The sequence below is a fragment of the Temnothorax nylanderi genome, unplaced genomic scaffold, assembly GCF_030848795.1.
Source record: "Temnothorax nylanderi isolate EJ_2023f unplaced genomic scaffold, tnyl_v1.0 TNYL_tig0122_pilon, whole genome shotgun sequence".
Classification (NCBI taxonomy): domain Eukaryota; kingdom Metazoa; phylum Arthropoda; class Insecta; order Hymenoptera; family Formicidae; genus Temnothorax; species Temnothorax nylanderi.
In genome coordinates this window covers 281,648-301,096 of record NW_027249184.1, presented here as the reverse complement: position 1 = coordinate 301,096, position 19,449 = coordinate 281,648, and the positions used below count along the sequence as shown (strand labels likewise).

The 19,449-nt window shown below is 38.8% G+C and overlaps 4 protein-coding genes across 10 annotated transcripts in view; 1 reads left to right on the top strand and 3 right to left on the bottom strand.

Annotated features, from left to right (window-relative positions):
- Positions 1-15,776, top strand: part of Dy (transmembrane protein dusky) — a 46,199-nt gene extending 30,423 nt beyond the window's left edge. For 2 of the 3 annotated variants that reach the window (XM_071713308.1, XM_071713307.1), the window contains 3 exons: positions 10,135-10,266; positions 10,446-10,528; positions 12,861-15,776. In XM_071713308.1, coding sequence (XP_071569409.1) covers positions 10,484-10,528; positions 12,861-14,567 — 1,752 coding nt within the window. In that variant the 5' untranslated portion in view covers positions 10,135-10,266; positions 10,446-10,483 and the 3' untranslated portion in view covers positions 14,568-15,776. Of the gene's footprint in view, positions 1-5,073; positions 5,628-10,134; positions 10,267-10,445; positions 10,529-12,860 lie in introns of those variants that run through there. The other variant, XM_071713310.1, reaches the window with a different exon arrangement.
- LOC139776573 (uncharacterized) lies at positions 235-1,479 on the bottom strand. The gene is made up of 3 exons (XM_071713324.1): positions 1,197-1,479; positions 1,032-1,094; positions 235-878 (listed from the first exon to the last, which is right to left on the bottom strand). Exons 1-3 carry the CDS (start codon positions 1,274-1,276, stop codon positions 755-757), a joined length of 267 nt encoding a protein of 88 aa, XP_071569425.1. The 5' UTR covers positions 1,277-1,479; the 3' UTR covers positions 235-754.
- On the bottom strand, positions 1,491-2,595 carry Obp9 (odorant binding protein 9; the record flags this gene model as incomplete). Its single annotated transcript, XM_071713323.1, has 4 exons — positions 1,491-1,865; positions 1,961-2,025; positions 2,254-2,448; positions 2,526-2,595. Coding segments are annotated over 4 exons (357 nt in total), but the record flags the coding sequence as incomplete, so codon positions are not given.
- Positions 15,777-16,236: 460 nt separating the features above from the next.
- The window catches only part of M (zona pellucida domain-containing protein miniature), a 272,287-nt gene continuing 269,074 nt past the window's right edge, over positions 16,237-19,449 (bottom strand). For all 5 annotated transcript variants that reach the window (XM_071713302.1, XM_071713303.1, XM_071713306.1 and 2 more), the window contains 2 exons: positions 18,931-19,335; positions 16,237-18,839 (listed from right to left, as the gene is read on the bottom strand). In XM_071713302.1, the coding sequence (XP_071569403.1) occupies positions 18,249-18,839; positions 18,931-19,335 (996 nt within the window). In that variant the 3' untranslated portion in view covers positions 16,237-18,248. The remainder of the gene's footprint in view (positions 18,840-18,930; positions 19,336-19,449) is intronic.

The window sequence follows — 19,449 nt, the reverse complement described above, 5'->3', positions numbered from 1 at the left end:
GCCTGATTGTATTGACAATTGATTGAAGAGTACAAAGAATATTTACAATATATCAAACCTGTGTACGAACAACAGGATTGCCTCGTATTTTGCATGATAATTTAAATAGAATTGATACGATTTGTGGATTTGTGGATTTGCGGATTTGCGGCGACGATTTGTAACAACAAATCGACTATAAAATATACAGATTCGAAATATATACAGAGCTACATATATATGTACAAGGCTATATACAGAGATTTAAGTAGTTTTATTATCCAAATATTTTAGATTGCGCGTAGAACAGAAATATAGGCAGAAAGTATTTAAATCTTTTGACTTAGGATTTACGATGCAAATATCTTTTTTAAAGTTATTTCCGATTTTCGGCACAGCATCCTTCTGGAGGATGAACGGTATCTTTCGCCTGCGTGGCACAATCCGCACCTGCCGAGTCTCTCTCGCTCTTTCCATTTTTAGTTTGTTTGCAACAACCAGACATACAGCAACCGCCGGCTGCTTCTCTCGCTCTAATAAAAAATACAGTAATAACGTTTAAAATATTAATTAATAATAAACGTAATAACAACAGTAATCATGATATTAAATACAAGACAAAACTGTGACAAACTCTGAATAAACATCTAGTAGGAATTTATTATGTGTAATTGTGTAAATATGACGAAAAAGGTAAATTTGTGAATTCATCTAAAATAGCCCATATGACCGCCTTTTTAACCTTGTCATCAAGTAGGACCATTGCGTTGGTAGATTACTTTCCTGCTGGGCAGCAGCTCTTTTGATCTGTAGTGGCATCGCTACAACATCCGCCATGCTCTTCCTTCGTACCCGAGCAACATTTGGCACCACAACATCCTCCGTGTACCCTTTTTTCTCTACATATTCAGTCGAGTTACAATCACTGAATTATCAAAATCTCTAACTGTAAGAATATTGCAATGCTTGTGCCATCATTATTATGCAGCCAGGCGGCCATATAGGTTTAAATAATTTTCCGAATTTTAAACTGGTTATCGCGCAATTTTTACTTTTTGCTACAACATCCAGCGAAGTCCTTTTCCTTACTGGCCACACTGTTCTTTTTCTCGCCACTGTTCAAACATAATGTATAATACATAACACATATATTATTTATATATACACATAAACGTATTTATAAATTTATAAATTTATAAATATATATGAAAACTTACTTGCATCGACAGGTCACTTGCCCAGCATATCCTTTTTGACTGGTAATTTTTCTATAAAAGATAACATAGATATTTTTCATATATGCATGTATGTATATAACTATTTACACATAGCAGTGTTTTATACGTATAAGTATATATATATACTTAATACTACATCAAAAAGTATGCAAGAGAAGTTTATAATATAGTATGAGAGATAAAAATTGCTTTATGTAACGCATAAATATTACTTACGCACAATGATCACACATGATGAGTTTTTAGTGTCTTTAATTTTTTATTCTGAAAAATTCTAAAATTTTGATAAAATGTATATTGTTGAAATTTTATATGTGACGTGAATTACAAACAAATATTACGCGTTACCATGGTTTCGTTCATCTTTTTCTCTACCGGCATTTTTTTAAGGAATTTTTATAAATATATAAAATGTGTCATATTCATAGAATTAATTTTATTTTATTTAAGAAGATTACAAACTAGAAAAATTATCTTTAATATATTCTTCAAATAACATAATTTCAATAAAATAGCGTTTCTACGTATATATACAGCTACTTTAAGTCCAAGCTGCTATTCCTATTTATATTTTTCATGATGCAACGCTTTACATATATCTGAACTCAAAACAATTTATTTCTAAATAAACGGTACGCTTTTCAAGATCTGCAAACAGAATTGTTGCGTGAGTTATAAAAGAGAGTACATTATGACGATAATAACTTTATGTTATATAAATAAAATATAAAAAATTTACGTACTTCAGGTTGCGCTTTAACGTAGCATATAGCTATTTGAAAAGCTTTATCGCAAGCATTCTCCGCTTCTAAAAATTAATTTTTCTATCAATTTATTATCGACAATCAATTTCTGTTTTTCAAATTTTTGATATACTTATATTATGTCCTACGTAATATATGCTAGTAGGTAAATTGAACTGCTACATTTTATATAAAAAGAAAAGAAAATATAAAATGCACATTCTAAAAGTTGCAATAATTATAGATTGACCTTGTTATACGAGAAAGTAACTAAATATAATGGGGAGACTTACGAATCGATTTACATCGATTAAGAATTCTTTTCGATGACTCTTGCATACTGCGCGGAAGATGACGCAGAGCTTTTTCAACATCTACATTGTTATCCTCATTAAGAATACCACTTTTTATCATAAAGCATCTCAAATAACATTTTAATTTTATATCAGTTTGTTCAATATTACCAGCCTTTAGTAGCTTTAAGGATTCTGGATCAAAGAAGCCAATTAAGAAAAATAAATATCTACATTTTTCTCAATGTGCGAGTAATATAAAATATTCATACCCCAAGAAACATTTGTTTGCCGACGACAATCTCGTTTAATGTCCGCTTGTGCTCCAACATACACACAAAATAAAACAAGTTAAATATATTTAAAATTTAAACATGTCATGAAATTGTTGTATATGTATACACGTATATACATGTATAATATATATACATGCACAAATATAAAAACTTTGAATTCTATACTCTAAAATGTAGTTTATAATTTACACAGTAAATATACAAAACGTTAATTTTTGCAGTATTAGATAAAATTTTTAATACAAAGTAATGTAGAAAAATAAAATATTTAAAAATGTTACTTACTAGCAGAAGAGATAAAGTAACGAGTAGTATATTTGTAATTTTCATATTTCACGGTGCTCCTCGTACAGCTTTCTGAAAGAAACCAGTCAAACGATACTGTAGTTAATGAGAACGTAATCGTAGATGTGGACCGTAATCGACGTGAATATTTTGTTGATATTCGTTCTTTGATAACTGTCCATAATTCGCATATAAATGTCTATATATGTCATATATAGACTATAAATGTACTATAAATGTCAAATATGAAATTGAACGAATATGCTATATCAATCAGCTGTGTTGTAAGTAGTCTAACACATAAATTCATATATCAATGATTTTGTAGGACAAACTATAAAACGTTTTGAGAGACTTTAATGTTTCTAGCCGTCATTTAGATAAGATATTTTTTAGCATACATACAAAGTATATGATTTATTTATTGTTATGGTTAATAATACTATTTTAATATTATATTATATTATTTATTATATACTATTTTTATATCGTTACTTTATTATTTATTAATATAATATGTCGTAATTTTAAGTCTGAACTGATTCCGCTTATTTTTGTTACGAACAATTATATCAACGCTATCTTTACTATATCGTTTAATAGACATGATAATTTACCTACAGTTGCGCGCATTTCTTTAACAAAATATATATACATACAATATATTTCAGCCACGATTTCAGCTATCTAGTATTTATTCGGTGTCACAAATGTTTAACAACAAAAATCATTATTATAAGCTATGTCGGCAAATGTACTTTTTATATAACCATCGATTGATAAATTATCACCAATCGTTAAATGTCATTATCTTTAGTATTTAAATGCATTCGAAATGCAATGCCAGAGGCCACTATATGGTGTATCCAGTTTGGAGACAATAAGACAAAACCTGCCTAATATTTTTATTAATTCTATTTTTAATTAACAATAAAAGTAACTTATTTTTAGAGCTGAATTATTTTATAATTAGACTGTGCATCTTTATAATCAAATTTGATTTGCAATTTGACAAGAGAATTCGTCAATAATAAAAAATTTGATATATTTTCACGTTTTACTTATTCAATTTTTCGATTAAATGATATTAAATTAGACCTTTTTATATAACCGTAATGAGTGAAAATTGATTTAAATATTTAGTAGCTTTACCTATATTATTTTAAAGATAATTATTTACTTGCATCAACTATTGAATCTATGATATTTTTTGACGAAAGTACATTTTCTTAATTATTCATGTAAAATCTGTCGCTAATACTGCAGATTGAGGACACTTTACTTAAAATTATGTACAACTGTTCCATATACCATTAATTAATGAGTATAATTTGTCTGACATGTTTGATTAGCAAAATGTTAAGTAAAATGTTAAATGTTATTAAACGATTAACAAGTAGTCGATTTCTTCTCAGAATGAGAAAGTTGCCGTGATAAATAGTGGACAGGAACATGTGTAACTTATTGAGTTGGTAGTATACGTATAGATAGATTTTGAATATTCGTGTATTTTGTGTGTGTGTGTGTGTGTGTGTGTGTGTGTGTGTGTGTGTGTGTGTGTCACACATATTGGCGAGCATTATAAATATTTAATATCATAATTCAACTTTGGTCACGTAACGTTGGAGTTACGTTATTCATTCATACACAATTTATAACGTTGCGTTCAACACGACGTGTAAACGCAAGAAAAAGAGATTACAAAAAGAGTACAGCGATACTTCGTACTAACAATAAGTGGATCTTTTATTTTTCATCGACGCTTTTTTAATGTATATGTATGTAGATATGCACGCTAGAGACCGAACGTATATACGTATACTAGAAAACTAATGAGAGATGTTGTTATCGTTAGAGATTATCTAGGTTTCCCATCAAAATTCCAATTATCGACGCCTTCATTAAAGTCCATTGTAATATCAATTACCCAATGTGCCCCATGCCCACATATGTGCCCTGAGCGATAGAGCATAGGTGTCGTCGACACCAAGTACACGCGGGGTCCGCGGGGACACGCATTTTTTCTTGCTTCTTCTCACAGACATATACAGAGGAGCATCGGCATCGAACATTCATCGAGTCGCAGACTCGCAGACTCGCAGACTCGCAGACTCACGACGGCGAATGAAGCCGTGAAGCGAGAATGAAGCGAGAATGAAGCGAGAATGAAGCGAGGAGAGATATCCTCCGCTCCGCTCCGCTCCGCGCAAGGGACCTATATAACTGTACCGGCTGTCTGGGTCAGGGGGCGGGCCGCTACGCGCGTTTGTAGTATACTCCGTATATCGGACAGGTGTACCCTATTCCGACTCTTCGAGTTCTCGCGTGCACCTCTGAGACCGGCGACCGCCGACCGCACGTTGTCCCGGCGCGCGCGTCTCTTTCTCTAGCTGTCGCGCGGGCATCGCGGAGTATCGCGGAGTCATCACAAGGTGATCAGTCGTTCGCACGGAGCTTCCGAAGGCTCTTATAGAGTCCGTTCGAGAGAATACCGCAATTCACACTTTACCAGCGATACGAGTGAGTTTGTCAATCTCACCTTCAGTATTCGCGCTCGTTGGAGCTTGGAGCGTTCCGTTGGAGCGCGAGCGTGCGGAATTGGGCGTTGCGGTTGTGCAGCGGGACGCGGGACCTAACGCGCTACAGCGATTCGATACTTGGATCGATGTTAGCGATCCCAGCGATTCGTTCAGTTCGTCTTTCTTCCTTCTGACCGTTTGACATCCGAAGGAGAATCGTGCACGTTGGGGACCACACTTGCATCCGGATTTGCTTGGGTATCGGCTCAGAGAAGTAAGATATCATCGCGTGTCACCAATATCAAGTCAGACCGAATGTTCAGTCGCTGCATCTATCATTCTTATTGTAAGCTCGACTGTTTGATTCAATTTGCTTTGAGCCGTTTATTAAAAAAAAACAAAGAAAAAAAAGCTATTTGTCGTCAATAGATACTGATACTTGGATGCTAATACTGATACAAAGAATTTTTTCGCGGTGAGAAGAATTGCTCGAAAATATCATCTGTATGAGAACGCGTTGTTTCGAACATGCATTTTGTATTTTGTTAGCTGCTGACAGACGACCCTGACTATATGATGTGCGAGGTACGCCGCTTAAATTTAATTCCCAAATACTCTACGGCTCTCTACGACTCTGCGCCTTGTGTGTGCACCGCGGTGAAAACGTCGTTATATATGTAGATAATTCGCGGCTGTTAAACGCGCTTCTTGAGTCTGGCGGACGTACGTACGGCGGTTAACGACCAGCTACGTTGCACAGGACGTAATCCAATTAGCGCTACGTCACTGATTAAGTTATTAGAGGCAAGTCGCACGTCATCGTTTCGCGCCTCGTTAATGCGTTAATAACGGCCGGGGCGCGGGCTCATTGAGAGAAATTATACGTCGCGCTGTAGGAGATGCGGCACGATATATGTATGTAGTTAGCCACGTGGTGACCGTTTCTACTCTAGCGATTATGCGCTACGGCGGAACAATATTGAACAGGTCCCACGGACCTGTTCTATAATATCGATAGGAATTCTTCTAAAGTTATCGTGATTATGTGATTTTTCACATTTATTATTATAATCGTGTAAATATAAATATAAATTAGTAATAATTAATAATATTAATGTGACACGGGTGTATAGAACACAGGTAGAGAAACATTGCTGCACAATTGGTTGCTATCTTGTCAATTAAAATTGCACGGTAATTAAAAAGCGTGTAATTTCGTGTATACCATTGCGCAAACGGCTCGCGTAACCAAATAAAGTGGTGCATATTAAAAAAAGTGGACTGTGAATTTTTTACGATATGTACAATGACGCGTGCGCGCGTTTACCGAATAAGAAAGCTAGATTTGTATTGATAGTAGCAGAACCAATGGCTTTAAGGTACATATTGTTATCCAAGATTCAAAAGTGTGTCACTTTGCAGTATTCTTGTCTAAAAATTTTTATATTAGATCAAGTTCATAAATCATAAATCGGATTACGTTTCTACGTTGAGATTTGTATCGAGTATAATTTTTCTTTAATATTTATCTATTTATTAAAAATTAACGCATGATTTCTTTTATCATAACCTTTTATTATAGATATACGTGTCCTCTTTTGCTAGAACGCAAATGTAGAGAGAAGCGATAGAGTTGGACTACTTTGTTACATTTGATCACCATATTGCAAACCTAACGTGTTGCAAAATACGATTAGTGTATCATAGATCTCACATATATTTACGACATATCACTATACTGTCTATTACTATTATTTTGATACAATAGCGTAATGGCTAATAGATGCGTTGTTACGATCGGATATAGGTATCTGAGCGTGACGGTCCGCGTTCAATTTATTCAATTTATTAAGGAGATCATTATTATACGGCGATTTTTCGACGTATGATTAGCTCACATCGCGACTGTATTAAATATTAATTCTGAGTAGGCCAGTCAAATTAGACATTTGAGGTCTAAAGTGATGCGAACTTTTTTATTCCTTTTTAGGCGTGTTGGGGGTGTTTAGAAAAGCTTATTTTTGAGTTGTCGTATCATGAGACCCAGAGCTTTTTGAGGGGGGGGGGGGGGAGGGGAAACCAAAATTTTCGTTTTTTCGCTCATGTTCTTCGTTTTTTCAAGCCCTACAACTTTCTCAGGAGCGAAAAAGTGCTATCTATTAATCGAAACGAGATAAATGCAAAAAACCGCGAAAATTTTATTTTTTTCCCCTTTCACAGGCTAAAACTCGAAAAATATTGATTTTAGGTTGGGGGTCTTCTTAAGATGAATTGTAGGGCTTTAAAAAAGCTACAAAATGAGGGGTTAGTCATTCATTTTTTATCAACGTTCGCCGAGTTATTGCGAAAAAACGAAAATTTTGGTTTCCCCTCCCCCCCCCTTCAAATAGCTCTGGGTCTCATGATACAATAACTCAAAAATAAGCTTTTCTAAACACCCCCAACACGCCTAAAAAGGAATAAAAAAGTTCGCATCACTTTCGAGCAAAAGCCTTTTTTTTGTCTAATTTGACTGGCCTAGAGAGATTGTATGCAGAATGCTGTCGAGATTTATGTAGAATCTTTAGAGCGAGATAATCAGCGAGATGGGACCTCAAAAAGAAAATGGAAACAAAAACAAATATTAGATGAACGTTGTATATGAAATCTATGAAAAAGTCTGAAACAAGTAACATACATTCATCGATGCATCAGTATGTTTAGTCTGTCTTTTCGAATGTTAGCGGATACTATGTATTTACAACACGGACGTCTTTCTGGATGTCCGTTATATGGAAGAGAAGATAATGAGAAAGGGGGACAAGGAAACAGAAAAGTTTCCATGTTCGTTCGATATAGGTCGCTATTAGGTTGCTGATTATGCGAGTGCCCGACTTCGGAATTACAACATCGACGGAACCGTTATATGTATTTGGCACTATGCCACATCTTCGGCATGCCCGATTCATGGTTAACGTGAAATGGGAGACGTGTAAACAGCTGGCAGTGATTTTTATTCGAGTACAAGCTACTCGTAAGAGGAAGAACAGGTGTCGCGGTTTATCGTGACACGAATTGCAAAGCAGAATAACAGATAATATATGATATGATCGAATGACTTTGCGGTTTTTGCTGTCTCGTGATTGTCTCTCCAAACTGCTTGCGAAAGTCACGTGTCGAGGCAATTACATTTGCGACATTGTTGATTTTGAAAACTATTGTATGATTGCAGATTGTTCCTCGAATATCAACATCTTTGTTCTTTCTCAACAGTTTCTCAATAATTCATCAGAGAAACGGCTTTACAGTTTACAAGAGAAAATTTTCAAGAAATTGATTATCCAATTTTCCGATTTTAGATGTTACGATCGTATATACAAAGTACTGAATTCGCGCAAACTGGACGAATAGCCGGCGGCCGCGCCCGGCTAACCGGTTGGTTCTTTTGACTTGGACTCCACGTGCGCGCGCGTGCGGTCGAGCGTTGATCGGCGGGAGCCTACTTGCCTACATTCATAAAACGTCAAGCATACCACTTGGACACTGACTGCACATTACCGCACAGTCGTCTTGCATATCGTCTCTGGCTTTTCTCTTTCATGCGCGCGCGAAAGCGGTCGTGCCATTCGTCATTATAACGTTAAAACCGGAACGTTACTAAACTTTATAGATTTTTATAGTTTAAAGATCAAAATGATCGAGACCCACTTAATGTTAAAAATTAGAGAGAAAATTTCGATAAATAATCGTCGGAAGAAGAGAAACGGCTTTCTTATTCTGTGTGAGCGCTGTTTGTTAAATTTAAATGGTTTGATTTAAATGGTAAGATTAAAGAACTTAGATGAGGCGAACTATAAAGATTTGCAGCAATACATATGTTATCGTATGTACATACATTACATATGTACATTGCGTGTATTATGTATGCTGTGAAAAAGAATGCTTGGATGAGACATTCAAATCGACACGACCATTAAACAAATTAGTACCTACTCGCGACATTTTACCTACCCGCCATTTACATGGCTGTTTTCCCCGTTTACGTCTCAATTTACGTATGACAAAAGCCTCGGCAAGTATTTCATTACACTTGAATAAAACTAGTTATGGGGTTTTAATTATTTTCTTTTTTTCCGTTTATATACGCACACTTCCTGTTTTATAATTAGGTGCTTTGTTCTCTGAAAATAGGTTGCAGTCAGAATTTGACTTTCGTTCTGTGTATATGCAGAAAAGCGGTCATGTAACGAATAACGAGTCAGTGCAGGCATACTTACTATCCCCATCTTTTTCTCCTCTATTATCAAAGATATACATGTGACAAAATCATTTTGATTTGTTCTTATCTCACGTGAGATTTACATGTTGACGATTACACGTGAAACTGATATATGTTGGCTTCTGTATGTGCGCTTTTGTGCAAATTTAGTGAATTCGACTGCGATAGATGCGACCGCGGTTTCACGTTTACAACGAAGTAACGGAGCGAAAACCCGGATATTCGAGAGGAATTTGGGACAGATGGCTTAGTGGTTGCGCGAGGCGAACATATTGCTTGATAATTGGCGATCAAACACGAGCGAAATGAGCGAAACCCGAGTTCGACAACAGGCTGTCCTGTAGATTATAGCTAGACGTAGATGCGTCCTTTACCGTAAGGTAGCGGAAATAAGCGCGATTAATAGTAAACACTCCTAATGTGATCGTTGTAAAGTTTCGATGACGAACGATGCTTACTACACCCGATCGATGCTTCTCTAAAGATTCTTATAATTATAAACTTTGTAAAACTCTAATTACAGATCACACAGGCGTGTCGCGAGCAGTCGGTAGTTACGCCGACAGAAAGGACCGGCCGTAATATTACGATATAATTGTGAGAGACAGTCTCTCAACTTCCACGACTACTCGATCGTACGATTATATCGTTACAGGTAGGTTATTATGCGTTGACACAATCATTCCATTAAATTTAACTATTTTTATGTAGATTATTTTAGAAATTAAGTATTTTTTTATCAAAGAGTTTTTCTCAATGCCAAATTATGCCATAGTGTATATTTAATGTTTACAGTTGAATTTAAATTTAACACGTGATCGGTATTTTTTTCAGTGATACCAGTAGTGTTCCACCGTGGACACTAACGCGGTATGCAGTTACGCATTTGTATCCTAGCCTGTCTCCTATTGAAGGGGGTGAGTGAATACGTCTTTTATGTTCTTCAAAAGTGTTCTGGAATGAATGAATCTCGATTCTCTCGATCTATGACCGTTTGCGAGATGCTACAAAAGTATGTCATACGGAAAGAGTTAACGCGAAATTGCCGATACACGTCCGATGTTGTTCGTCGAAGATCGTCGTAACGGCGTTCGAAGCGAATGTTTCCATAGAAGAAAGAAAGACGGTGAATGAGGTGTATAGGTATTATTGGTATTCTCATCTGGTGCGAGAACACCAGCAGTACCAGCACCAGGGAAACGCGGAGGACACGCGCGACGCGGAGTACGCGGACGTGGCGCGGTACGAGGGGTAGGTCGGTACGTCTGCGTAGGTAATTACTACATTATAACCCAGATATCTCGTGGTGGGTACGCACGTGGCCGGGCAATGCCGTTACCCAGTGCTCTGACCAGTCTGACCCAGAGCTAAGGGCGACTCGCCTGGCCCGATGTCTCAAAATGGTGCGCGGAACGGAGCGGAGCGGCGCGCGGCTCGGCGTCTCGATCCGGCTCGTTCACTGTCCACTGTCTACCGAGGACCCGAGTAACGTTTCATCGCGCGTCGGGCCGCTCTCTTACAAGGTGGTGCGCAAAAATCCCGGGCGCGGAACGACCGGTTTCTTCGTGTGAGCGCGCGCCACACAGTTTCTTCGGTGTGTACCCTTTTCATCCTGCATTCCTATGGCCCGACACGATTTTCGATGCGTGTGTCCGCATCCTCTTTATTTTTCGCTCAACGATTTTCGCTTCTCGATCGACGATTATCTTTACTTTCGTAATAGAGCGGGACGAATAAATCGTCGTTACCGTGTCGATGCCGGTATCGTCGATAACGCTCCGTTTGTCCGTCGCCGATATCTCTATGAATTATGCGAATATAACGGATTAACACCATTTCAATGTCAATACTGTTATATATTAAAATCTGCTTAATTCTTTCTGTACGTAGTTTAACAAAAAAAAACCGCGTGTTTCTTTCTCTTTCCACCTCTTATACATGCTTTATATACTTGCAATAAGAAATGTGACAAATTTCAATGTTTGCTTACGTGCGTTTTATACATTTGTCATTTTTATTCTTCTGGTTTGATAGTAAGCGGCTACCGACGTCAAACCGTTACGATCAAAGACGTCGAGTGGCGTTGGACGAAACATATTTGATATAACATGGTAACATGGTAACATGGTACCGCCAGTTGTCGCATCTTGTTCGAAAATCGCCATAGTCGAGATCCGTCGCGATGCCGATGGCGCGAAACCCGCGCAAGTGACTCAGTAGGCCTTGGTCGAATTATGGGACGCGCACACGGCACATTGAAAATCCATGAGAGGACGAGTAAACAGACGGGCCGGGCGGTAGGGGTGAGAATGAGAAGGAGAGCCGCCGAACATGTGCGCGGAACTGGCCGATTGACCCGCGGCTAAAGACACGGGTGGTCCGTTATGCCCTAAGGTCACGCGTGACGCAATCGACCACTATAACGCGTACAGTTCTATACACACCGACTCGATGCTCCTATTCCGCGGGCTCCCTACCTCGCATTTCGCAACCCCCTTATCTCCACGTCCCCACCGTCTCTCTTCGAATCCTCGAACTCCACATTCGTTGAATACTCCGAACAGGTTCGTCGCCGCCGCGCCGGCGGCGACTCGCCGTCATCCGAACAGTCCATGCCGCGTTGCCCTCGGCTGTCGCGTCACCGGAAATAACTCTTTCGACGATCGCTCCATTTGTCCGATCGGATAATCGAACGATCGAGCCCGTACCGCATTTCTCGGTGCACCGCGATTCTGTCGAGCTTGACATACTTAGGTTTCCCCGCGTGAGCGCGTGAGAAACGGATACCGTTGTATGACCGTTTTTTTTCTTTTTTTCGATAAATGTATAAAAATTATTATCCGAAACGACGTTCGTACGTATGTATGTATATCGGAGCGCTCGCAATCAGTGTCAAAAATAAAATTTTCGAATAAGATCTCGGTATGGTGATGTAGCCTCATTGGATACGTTGGATCGAGGGTGACATAAATAATTAATGATTCGAAGAGAAAGACAGAGAAACGAAGATTCTCTGTCGAAAGAAGTATCATAAATACATGACTAGTTTCGCAAGAATTTAACAAATTTCTGTAAATTCCATGATAACATCACCCGTGGCGCAGATTTGAACCAATCACCCATTATTTTTTAAAACTCACTTTTTATAATATTTCGTTTAAAACTGGAGATGTGTGATGTACATCACACATACATACGAGGATTGCATCTATTTATCACATCAACACGCGATTATTGGTGTCTTTACAGCTGGCTCGAGCCGAAGAAGTCGAGGTTGTGGAGGCAATTCCGGGAGAAGATAATCGAAACGAGAATTCGGCACTGAATCACCAGGATAACGAATTAATTAATTCCGATCAATTGGCATTGGATTCCATAGCGGATAAGGATGCGGGAGGGAATCATTATAAATCGGGCGGTCTTCGAGGTCATCCTCTGCTACCACCGGGTCGAGGTGCGTTAAGTTTACCGCGTCCGCATAACGTCGCCTATCATGGACCACCACCACCATTGCCGCCTTCTAAAGTGCAATCGGAAGCTATGGATAAGATCTATACTACTGGCGGTGGCGTTAGCACCGCGGTCGGCGTCGAACCTTGGCCAGCGCCGACGCCCGATATGCCAAAGATCGTGTCGCTGGACGTGAAATGCGAGAAAAGTCTGATGAAGGTTTACTTGGGCTTCGATAAGCCGTTCTACGGTATAGTCTTCAGTAAGGGCCACTACAGCAACATTAATTGCGTACATCTACCTGCGGGACTTGGCCGCACGTCCGTCAACTTCGAAATCAGCATACACGCGTGCGGGACGGCCGGCAATACGGAGAATGGATTGTACGGCTACGGCGCCGAGTCTGGCTCCGGGACGTTCTTTGAAAATATCATAGTGGTGCAGTACGATCCTCAAGTGCAAGAGGTCTGGGATCAGGCGCGTAAACTGCGCTGCACTTGGCACGATCTGTACGAGAAGTCGGTCACTTTCCGCCCATTTCCCGTGGACATGCTGGACGTAGTTCGCGCGGACTTCGCCGGTGATAACGTCGGCTGCTGGATGCAGATCCAAGTTGGCAAGGGACCGTGGGCTTCCGAGGTTTCGGGATTGGTCAAGATCGGCCAGACTATGACGATGGTACTCGCGATCAAGGACGACGATTCCAAGTTCGACATGCTTGTGAGAAACTGCATGGCCCACGACGGCAAACGCGCGCCGATACAATTGGTAGATCAGCGAGGCTGTATCACCCGGCCGAAATTGATGTCTAGATTCACAAAAATCAAGAATTTCGGCGCTTCGGCGTCAGTGTTGTCCTACGCCCATTTCCAGGCGTTCAAGTTTCCAGACTCTATGGAGGTTCACTTCCAGTGTACCATACAGATATGCCGATACCAATGTCCGGAACAGTGCTCGGAATCGTCGCCGTTTTTGGAGAATCAGAGTCTTCTGGAGAATCACCATCATCACTCGCCGACGAATGGGCACCCTGACGTCGGATACGGTCTTCCGCCTCCGATCCCGCTGCCGTTGGAGGCCTATTTACAGGCAGCGGCTGGACGACCCCGAGACGAAAGAAGAAGGAAATCCCGAGAGATCGTGCACAATCCACAAAAGGCCGTAGGTGTGAATCGAATTATCCGTGTTGTCTCGACCGGTGACCTGACCTTCTCCATCGACGAGAGCAACAACAACAACAACGGCGAGATGAATGGACCAACGATGGTATTTCCACAACGTCACGAGAACACGGCCAGCTCGACCATGATCTGCATGACCACTCCTGGATTCGCGATTACTCTCATTGTCCTACTCGCCGTTCTACTTTCCTCGTGTGTGTTGTCCGCTTACCTATTTATACGTCTCAGGCCCTTTTCGGCAAGGGCCAAAAAGTCCATGGCCTTTTCTAACGTCGAACAGAATGGCGCGACGAAGAAACCTTCGAGAACGTGCTTCTACTCATAGAGATATCTGTCACGAGTTTTGGTGATCTGATATATCTTGATGTTGGAAGAAGGACCGTCGAATTTTATGGTCTTCTTCTTCTTCGAAACCGGTTTACGAGATTTTCTACGATATCGTTGAAACGTCGTTGGAGGTCAATATTTCCGCAGGGTGAATTCTCTGCGATCGTGTAGAGAAAAAGAAATTAGTTTTGGGTGTCAATACTTTGCCAAGACAAAATATTAGTGGTAAACGGGTGGAAGTCGTCTGTACTATTTCAAATACCTTTGGCCATTAACTGACAGTATTTTTTTGTACGTATATATTTATGTGTATGCAGAATTTCGAGCGGATCGAGCACACGTAGTGGAATACCTTTTACAAGGAGACCAGGAAGGGAACTTTATGTAAACTGGTCTTCGAAATTGCGAATCTTCAGGTTTCGTAGAGGCTATCGAGTGTCGCAAGCACGACTTTATGTAAAACTACGTTTTCCTAACGCCAGCGGTATTATCTTACGATAATGTTGCAATACTCGTGTCACCTTCGTTCACTACATATTACGGTCTTCATAGAGTTGTGCTTCGTCATAATGAAACTTATGCTCAGGCCTTTATAGGCATAAACATAGGCGATACGCCGAAAATTTAGTCAAAGATAATCAAACCTGTTTCTGCGTTTATTACTTATCTACATGTTTGTATTTAGTTTCTCCCTCTGTTTTTTTTTCTTTCGGGATTTGGGATTCTCGTATAACAAACGTATGGTTGCTCAAAATGCGACTAGGTAATAATAAAGCTGAAATTTTGCGAAAATAGTCTATGTTATCTACAATATAGCATTTAAGCAATGTTAATAATGTTATGGTTAATAATATTATTATTCATATTTATACTTGTTACCTATCTAAATTTTTTAAAGATAGATAGAATCTTATATAAAATTCTATATGTGAGGTAAACAAATAAAATAAAATTATAAAATGTGAAAGTATTATTCTCTATTGCAATCGACGAATTAAATATTAAATAATTAAAATAATAAATAATGAAGATATTGGCAGACAAATGTATTATACCAAACTGACAAATTTTCAATTACATACAAGTATTTAATTATTTAAAGTTTACTTTAATAGCTTTTTCTTAAGTTGCGAAAATCTAAAGTGCCAAAATATTATACTGATATTATGTAAAACAGCAAATAATAAATTACGCAGTTTGGTTATGAGATGAGGTTTGCTTTGTTTCACGTGCAGCTATATGAATGTTAAGCAGCGCTCAAAAAGGTGATGAATGATAAAGTCATTAAGTCTTTATCGCATTTGTCATATTATTGTTACTACGATCAATACAGTATTGCTAAAAAAACGTATTAAAAATGCGAAAAGAAAATTAAGCAATTCAATAAATTATATGTGAAAGTTACATATGAAAGTAATAAGTTATATATCGTGTGTGCAGTCATTAGTTTATATTTGCGGCGTGATTTATGTATTTAGTGTATAAGATATACAATATAGTAATACGCAAGGTGTTCTAAAAGTTGCGTATTTCCATGGCCATTTAATTAATTAATCTCATACAAATCTCTCTCTATTTAGTTATTTTATTAACCAATGAAGGCAGTTGGTGTATTTTTATATACAGAATAAATTATAATTAGGGATTAATCGTATATTCCAGGTATATTCAATTCTGTAAATATACATATTTATTGCCATTATTATTTATTTATATTTATATATATATTACATAAAAAAACATAATCTTTTAACTAAATAGTCGTACTATATCGCCTTACTTTTGCTCGAACGTTTTTCATTCGCTGTCAGGCAATGCCACGTTTTATCTAGTTCTCAGTACTGATCGTACACATGCTACGCTTAAATTAAAGTTACTCAATCTAAGCGTATGACAAATTTTTGTACACGTGTATATATGTACGAATAACTTAAGATCTAGTTTTAAATATTATATACTTGGCAACTCGCAAGTCCTTTGGACGAGTAAGGAAATTAAACTTTATTGCTCGTCCATTAGTAAAATCCGTTTAGACAGTTTCCCGAGTTTCCTACGTGAAACGGGATTCGGATATCATAAATACGGTTCAAAATACGTCCATATCGTTGGAAATATCTTTGGAAGAGGTCTTTACGTGAGACATTTCGGTATGGACATTTCCAGGGTGTTTACTTACGTATATCAGGTATAAGGGATTCGATTATAACAAAAAAATTATATTTCTGGCAGTAGCTTAATATACTGACTTGTTAATACGTGATTTGCAACAATCTATCTATACATGAGATATAAAGGGAAACATTGTAAACCCTCCTCCAAGTCTTGCGCACAAACCCAAAGGTTGTGAAAACTTTAGAAGATGAAGGAATGGACATGACGGGAGTTGAATATTTATTTTCCTCGTGTCAGCTTTCCTAAAAAAAAACTGTTAACATATTTCATACACATCCGAGATAAATATTACTTTTAGCCTCCTTAGAGCAAATCATTAACGATCTCTACATGACGAGAATGTCGTGGAACTGAACACGATTCAGTATCCTAAAGACTCATAAAACAGTATATAACAATATCTATTAATAATCTAAATAAAACTTAGATCATAGATGATGTTTCGTAACCCTTGATGTATTTTTTGATAGAATCTCGAATGCATCGAAACCTCTAGACAGAAGATAATTCGATGCACCAGAGCAATCATAGCTGTGTATCATTTTTACCATTCGTACGACAAAATACATTAATCTTATAAATATACTACTAATACAATTATGAATATTTCCGATATTATTTTCTTAAATTACTTTCTTTACGATATACCCACGACTTTTATTATTAATCAAGGCGTTAAAATTTTCGCAAAAACGCGATCTGCATATCAACGACAAATTATTCTCATAATTTTTCATACTGTTGCGGATTTATTCTAGCTTTTAAATATTTTCAATAAATGCTCTCTTATAACATATGTGTTTTATAACTTTTTAATGTATGAATTATAACCCCTGTATTGTATCTTCATAGACATAGAGTAATACATATTTTTCATTATTTGTTCTTCAATGAGTGATGAATCATTTAAAATTATTTTAAAAGATTTCTTTATTAAAAGCTATTTTTTAATAGATTTATTTATAAAAAGAAGAACTTGTAAAAAGAGCATAATATTGTCATTGTGTAATATTCAGAAGAAATATTCATAACAATGCGGTATTTATTAGTACTTAATTGATTATAATTGAAAACTACGACTCGTGACATAACGGCTGAAAAAAAACATCGCGTTATTGAGACAATATTTATGTTACGAGAGTTATGGAATAGCTTCGCTATAAAATCATCAGAATAACGCAAATACCTACTAAAGATATAGAGTCCTCGACAACTGCGATTCGCGAGAATTCAATGTCGTCGCGCGATTCGCAGGAGGACACTCGAACAATAGTGTCGAATAATAGCGTTCTGTTTCCTTTAGTATTAGCTCATCTCTCTGCGTGTCTCTCTATGTGAAATGCCTGTCCTCTCGATCTAACCGCGATATAATCGCGCGCAGCTCAGCTCCGCACTTACGATACTTTGTACAGCGTATTATTGCACATTGTCTCTCCTTAGACGCACCTGGCCCACGGTATCTTAAGGTGTCTTAAGGTGACGCGAGTTTAAGGCCTCGTCATCGTCATCAGTCTCGCTCGACCGATGGATCCGCGGTAATCTGCGAAACTATGTTCGTCGTCTGCTTCTGTTGCAGCTCGTCGGGATGATGAGTGGGTCGCGCCGTGCAGCGCACGCGGAGCAGACCATAAGGCAACCAGCCGTTGTTGTTGGCGTGTACTTCGGTTTGATTGTTTTCTCTGCTGCCAGCGGTGACGTCCCGCTGCGCCTGCAGCCGATGAAGCATCGCGCCCGCAACGAGGGCGGAAACGACCGCCGAGAGGGCGACGACGATGAAGAGCGCGCTGAAACCTGGCATTGGTAGACAGATCCCGTAAACGACCTCTTCGCGTATCCTACCCTGAAAAACTGTCACCGCCTCGGCATGCGTGTCCGGACTAAAGGCCAGATCCGCCTCGGAGATGACCTCGTAAATACCGCTGACGCCGACGTCAGCGCTGCGCGCTTTCCTATCCGTTACCGTCACCGAGCGTTTTCGCCGGGTAACGCTGGCGGAGAGCGGCGTCACCGGCACCGCGCCATTGTCTTCCTCCAGATTCCGTGGCCCATGTGGGAATTGATCCTGCTCGCTTTCATACCTGTTCACTCGCGATGGCTCCTGAAAGAGAAGCGGCGACGTTATTTATACCGATTTCGCGACGTTGTTTATACCGATTAAGAGAAAGTTTTACAGTAAGTTTTACATTTACCATAAATGGTTTCGATAAATCGACATCATCCGGCTGGACCTCGCTGTGGTGCTGCGTTTCAGTCACAGTACTCGACACAGTCGATGGTACTCGTCGGTTACTCGTCTGTGCCTGCGCTTTTGGAATCGACTTTTCAACATCCAGGAAATGTCCACCGATCGACGTCATTTCATCGCCATTCTGGATGACATCGTCGTACAGAGAACCACCTCCTTGCTCCACATTGCCATCCGCATCTTCGTTGTCTTTATCCGCGCTACTGTTATCGTTGTCATTGGAGAGGCTAGAGGCTGCCGTGCTCTCTATATACTGTGGTCGTATTTGATCCTTTCTTTCTTGAATATAATGAGCTACGGAGCCGCTCAATTGGCAATGATCCAGGCAGCCGTGCCGACATATCTCCACCTTTTTTACACGAATTTTTATATAAGCAAATTTGTCAAAGAAAACCCGGAAGGTAGATTGTAAATATTATAAATAATCAAGTTTGGTTTGAAAATCATCAAATTATTACATTTA